The 6,000-nt window shown below is 44.8% G+C and overlaps 1 protein-coding gene across 1 annotated transcript in view; it reads left to right on the forward strand.

The window, feature by feature from the left end:
• Window positions 1-5,739, forward strand: part of REXO1 (RNA exonuclease 1 homolog) — a 45,567-nt gene extending 39,828 nt beyond the window's left edge. Inside the window, exons 14-16 of the mRNA XM_058163366.1 lie at window positions 658-796; window positions 1,035-1,155; window positions 2,728-5,739. Coding sequence (XP_058019349.1) covers window positions 658-796; window positions 1,035-1,155; window positions 2,728-2,816 — 349 coding nt within the window. The 3' untranslated portion in view covers window positions 2,817-5,739. The remainder of the gene's footprint in view (window positions 1-657; window positions 797-1,034; window positions 1,156-2,727) is intronic.
• Window positions 5,740-6,000: the final 261 nt, after the last annotated feature.

Here is a 6,000-nt window from a genome sequence, read left to right on the forward strand (position 1 = left end):
TAACTTCCTCCATGTGGCTTTCTTTTCAGAGTTTCAAGCAGGTGGATCTTTAATTTTGAATTTCAGATTCGCTGCCTTGTTCTCTACTTGTCCTGCTTTGTGAATCAGAAAAAAAAAACCTAGAAGATTTGCACTCCCAAACCCTTGATCTGTCCAGGTCACATTGCCCCAAGAAATGAGAGCCGAGTATTTTTCCTATGGAGGAACCTGCTTTTCGTGTTTCTTTCTGAGTTACAGCTCTGAACTTTGTTCTTTACAAGAAGACGGCACTTTTTGTGGCGATATTTGCAAACATATAACATTGAGGAGATGTCAGAGGGGCCCTGTGGGACATGCGGGTAGTGTAGTGCTGGATTTCAGGGGGAAGTTGAATTTGTGTTGTTTCTACATTCCTGCCCGTGTTACAGTTTTTATCTATTTCCCACTACAAAATGGTAGCATGGCTTCTGCTTTTAGCCGTCATCCTCAGAGTGCTGCCAAAAAGAAACCAGGATCCATTTTCCTCGAGAGATTTTGTGAAAGAAAAGGGAGGAGGTTCTCTTGAGCAGGAATTAGCCTACAATTGCACATGTGAGGGGTGGTAACCATATGTCTGAAAAGCTGCAGATTTTTTTTTTAAAAAAAAAACACTTGATAATACCAACCTTTCCTTGGCAGGTTTTCGGGTGTGACGGAGGCAGATCTGGAAAATGCATCGATAACTCTTCGGGATGTCCAGGCAGTTCTCTTGAGTATGTTCAGTACAGACACTATCCTGATAGGCCACAGTTTAGAAAGTGACTTGTTTGCACTAAAGGTAAATGTTGCACGGAAACACACGTGTGTTTTACGTACGCCCTTCCCCTGAAATGATGGCCGTGGCTAATTTATGGGGAAATCCCCCTTCAAACCCATTGCCTTCTCTGGCTGATTTTTTAAGATGCACTTCTTTGAAACATATATTCTTGTACTTAAGCAGTCTTAATTAAAAGTCCAAAGGAAAGAAAGAATACAAAAAAGAATCCAATAGATGTTCTTCTTCCTTCCCTTATTAGCTTATCCACTCTATGGTGGTGGACACAGCTGTCGTTTTCCCTCACCGCCTGGGTTTGCCTTACAAGCGGGCATTGCGTACTTTGATGGCAGATTACCTCAAGCGCATCATCCAGGATAGCGGTAAGATTTGGGGGCAAAAATGAGGACCCCGATTGTTGGCTGCCATATGCTGACTCTGTAAATCGCTTAGAGAGGGTTATAAAGCACTTCTCACGGTTCCAAGTAATATACCCATAGCAAACAGAACTCCGAGGCAGGCTAATTCCTCAAAGAATACGTTTATTGGATATATCATAATGGCACAGGCTGGTGAAAACCGACTCTGAATGTTTCCACCGTTTTCACCCAATTAAAAGTCAGTGTTTTCTCCTGTCCCCAAACAATCAGTCACATGGTCCACTCGGTGCCGTCTGGTTGCCTGATAACTTTATTCCTCCTCTCTCCTGCTACCTGTGGAAATGTCCTTGGTTCCCAGGAGAAAGTGTTTTGCTTTGGCTACAAAACCCCAGCTGTCTCTGTTCCCCCCTCCCTGTCCCTCAGCTCCAGTGTGGCAACACTGAAGCCTCAAAATGGCCTCGGCCAGGTCAGCTTCAGGGTTGACAGCACTGTGAAGCGGTACATAAGTCTACATGCTATTGCTATTGCTGGTTGTTTGCAGTGTCCTACGATCACCTGACTGCAACTTACAGTATTTTTTGCTGGAAACCAGTGTTTGTTTCCAGTTTCCAGCAAAAAATGCCCATTGTGGACAATGGATTTGTTTAACGATCACTGTTCTCTTACATACAGTGTTGCTCAGCTAACAACTGCAGTTTCACTTAACTACCACTGCAATCAAATCTGCTGCATTTTGGAAAAAACAATTAACAGATTTTAAAAGTCTACCTACTGTATTTTTCAGAGTATAAGATGCACCTTTCCTCCCCCACCCCCAAAAGGGTGAAAATCTGGGTCCGTCTTATACCGCCCAGCCCAGCTTCTCAAATGGAGGTTACAGAGGCTGAAAAAAGCATCAGAAACGAAGCTTCAGAAAAGAAGCCCCCAAACAGAGCTTCAGAGGCTTTTTTTTCCTGTTTCGGAGGCTTTCAGAGACAGAAAAAAAGTTTTTTCTGAAATGGAGTTTCAGAAGTTTCAGAGGCTGGAAAAAAAGCAAAAAAAAAAAAAAAGCAAGGCACAGAGCTCACAACCAAGGAACCTGTTGCTAAAATTCAACTCTGGGAACAGCTGATTGGGGGGTATTCTGGGAGGCCAATCCACCTGCCAATCAGCTTTTTTCTTATTTTCCTCCCCAAAAACTAAGGTGCGTCTTATACTCCAAAAAATACGGTACTACATTAGTCTTCTTAACTTGGAGACAGTTGGGCACCCCAGTGTAATAGCTAATTTCCCCCTCCCTCTATGGCAGAGCCCGAAAGTCCTCACCCTTTTAGAAAAGTTGTTAAAATATGTCCGTCCTCCCACCCCCCCAAGGTATTTGAGTCTGGTTGAATGGAGTTCCCATTTGCTCCTTTGACTATTATGTTTGGTGCTATTTTATATATCAGGTATACTTTTTAATGTTACATGTTGATTTTGGGGTTTTGCTTGTTTTCTGCTGTACGCTACCCAGAGTGCCACCATTCAAGTTAGGTGGACCTATAAACCCACGAAACAAGTAAATGAACAGCTTCTTATTTTTCTGGTTGCTAACAGTGGAAGGCCATGACTCCAGTGAGGATGCCCGAGCCTGCATGGAGCTGATGATCTGGAAGATCAAGGAAGACGCTAAAGTGAAGCGATGATCCGCCTCCACGCTGCTGCTGTTCTCCTTTGCATTTTTGTCACAGGGCAATAACGAAGCCTGCAGAGACACACCCGTAGCCAGCAGCAGACCCTTCCCAGACTTTTCCCCTCTCGACCCACAAGTGTCCCGAGGAATTGGGAGCAAGCAGCTCCTTCCGCTGGTCAAGTGATGGGCCGTGTCTGCATGCCAGGCATTGTAGTGGAGGCGAAACGCATTGCGACCCAAGAAGGTCAGCCATCCACATAGTGGAGAAGGTCTCATCATAGAAGATGGGAGTGACTTCAAGAGGCACTGAGTTCCACTATTCCCTCTTCCCTCCCTCCTATTTATGGACTTTAAAAGCTAGCTTTAATTTACATTGTTTATTTAATTTGGTGGGGGGGGTCTTGCGATTGGTTTTGGAATGGCGGAGAAGGTGGTCACGAACCCTGGTCTGTCAAGAAAGCAAGCTGACGAGAGGATGAAGGGATGCTGGCTTCAGTTGAGGGAAGGAAGCTAGGAGCCGAGTTGCCCAGGTGGAAGGAACCTGGCTCAAAGAAGCTGTACTGAAACACAGGAAAGGGAGAGGTGCGCGTGGCACAAGAGATCATTGGCAGAAAAATAACGTTATAGAAAGTTAGGGATTTTGGGCCTCGGGCTGTGACTCCAGCAGCGCTTTCCTGCTCAGGTCTTTGACTGTAAGAGACCGGAGACAAGCTGCTACCAAACTGCAGGAGACAGTCCAGATGGCTCAGTCTGGGCTGCTGGTAGCATTTCATTGAAACTACTGAGGGGGCAAAGCTGCCCCCTGACCCTGTATCCCTCCCTGCTCAGGAGTTATTCAAACTAGCTGCTTCTGCCTTTGGCCTGGGGTGGGGCTTTAGCCTTTCTGGCTTGAAAGCTAGGTTCTGTTTTCTGCAAACGAGGATCCTGTTCGGCACTGATCATGTTTTCAAAGGGCTGTTACTCAGATTGGGAGGGAGAGGTGACAGGGAAAATTCACAACTTGCTCCCAAATTCTCCCTCTGGTTAAACTTGAATATTTTGTAGTAGGACCTTCCGAGGGCTCCCCCCCCCCCCATCTCCAATGGCTTTTTGTAGTTGCCAGTTGAACAGTTGTGTACCAAGTCTCTCTCTCTGGCCACTGAGTTGTTAAAATATAAATAGTGGAATAAATTCTGTTGTCTGGCGGAGAGCTCTCATGCCTGCCTCGCCTGTTTTCTCACAATAGGACCCTGCTAATACAGTGCAGGCTTTTCTGTGCCTCTCAGCATTGGAAGTAGCCTCCCCCCCTCCAGTTGTCTCCCTCCCCCTCAAAAAAAAAAAAAAGATAATGGTCATTTGCTGGGATTGCTGTGGAGCTTCGTAAACAGCTTCCCAGAGGTGGGCATTAGGCAACACTGGTTGTGAAGGAAGAGTGCCCATAATTGACATTTCCATTAAACAACGGTTAGTAACAGGGTTTCTTTGTTTTGTCAAAGGCCTTCTCTTTTTATTCAACAGGCACCTTAAGGCACCTAACTTATCTTGTTCCAAGAATCTGAAGCCCATTGCTGGAGTTTGTGAAAGACATCCCTTGGAAAGGATTTGGCTCAAACTTACGTATTGTACAATGTATGTTGGGTACCTATGTTGGTGGTAAAGTTAGGGCTATTGGGTGCTGTGTGAGTAGCCAATTCTCAGCAGTGACCTGTCTGTACTGGCCTCTAGAAGGGCTGTGTGTTTCAGGCATGTCTGTGCAAAGGCTCCGTTGGGCCTTAACTGTCAATTTTTACCCCATTCAAATCTTTTCTAACATGACAGTCACTGAAAATGAGGTGCCTCACAATAGCCAGGACCCAACCCGTTGACCACCCTTCAGATTGGTGGTGTAGGAATCCTGCCTTGATGGAAGGTGGGGAAGTACTGGTATACGTTTTTCTTTTGACGGCACTGGTGCATTTTAAGCCCCAGGTGGGTTTGGAAAGAGAGAAGTGCACAAACCTGTCAGAACTTTTCCTGGGAAAAAGTAGGCAAGATTTTCCCCGCAGAGTATATCGCACTCTGAAACCCAGTGGGAGCATTTTAAAATGCCAGGAAATTCATGTTCCTAGTAGATCTGGGCCAGTGTTTTTCCAACTGTGACAACTTTAAGACTTGTGGACTTCAACTCCCAGAATTCCCCAGCCAGCCATAAGTTGAAGTCTACAAGTCTTAAAACAACCAAGGTTGGACACCCTTGGTCCAGGCAGTAAATCCTTGCCTTGGGATCTGGATGAACGCTGCCAGAGTTCCCATAAACACGGAGAAAGGCTGCACAGCTGACTGGTTTGCAATGAGCATGTTTTATAGATGTGACAGGTAAATAAGTAACGACAAACACATGGGCAAAGCAGAACTTCTAACAATCCTTGCTTTGGTACTTTAAAAGAAGATGGTTGAATCCATCTTTGCTGAGCTATGCACGTGTTTACTTGGCATAAGAGTAAAAGTCATGGTTTAAGGAAAGGAAGACCCTTGGGGTGAGTGGATGATCTATTTAACCAAAGGAACGTATTTGCACTACAAGCTTGTACCAGGATTAATACAGATTCATCCATCATTATTAGAGAGCTTAGAAGCTCCCTAACCTCCAAGAATGGAAGTTCCCTAGATGCCAACATGATGGTTAGTCTCCTTCCCTCCCCCCCATTTCTGCTATCATTTGGATGTTTGCTGCTCACCAACCAGAGCCTGCCCTTTGCTCTTCCTTCACCGGCAAGATCTGAAATGACTCCTCGGTAATTTAGACTTAAGGAAAACAGGATCTCTTCCCCCCCACCCAGGCCAACCCAGCCATTCGGGGCTGCAACTCTTCTCTGATTGTAACACTGTACAGTAATAAAACTGTAAACTTTGTATACGTACAACTGTATACCTGTTGATACTGTTTTGTATTTTTTTTTAAATAAAGCAAAATATGACATCCCTACATAGTGTGATTGTAAGAGTGCAGGGCTATTGGGTGGGTGGACTGTTTCAAAAGGGTAACTTTTAAAATTATCATGAATAAGAAGCTTGTGCTCCAAACCCAATTAGTTATTTTCACTGAATGTTTGGGATTTGTTTATCTACTGAAGCTGCTTCTCACCATGAGTATTAAATCACAGTGAACTATGGTTGTGCAGAGCAACTCCAAGTATGATTTGAAATTTAATGTGGTTTTGTTTGATGGGGAAATAGGG

This window comes from Ahaetulla prasina, chromosome 1 (assembly GCF_028640845.1).
Source record: "Ahaetulla prasina isolate Xishuangbanna chromosome 1, ASM2864084v1, whole genome shotgun sequence".
NCBI lineage: Eukaryota > Metazoa > Chordata > Lepidosauria > Squamata > Colubridae > Ahaetulla > Ahaetulla prasina.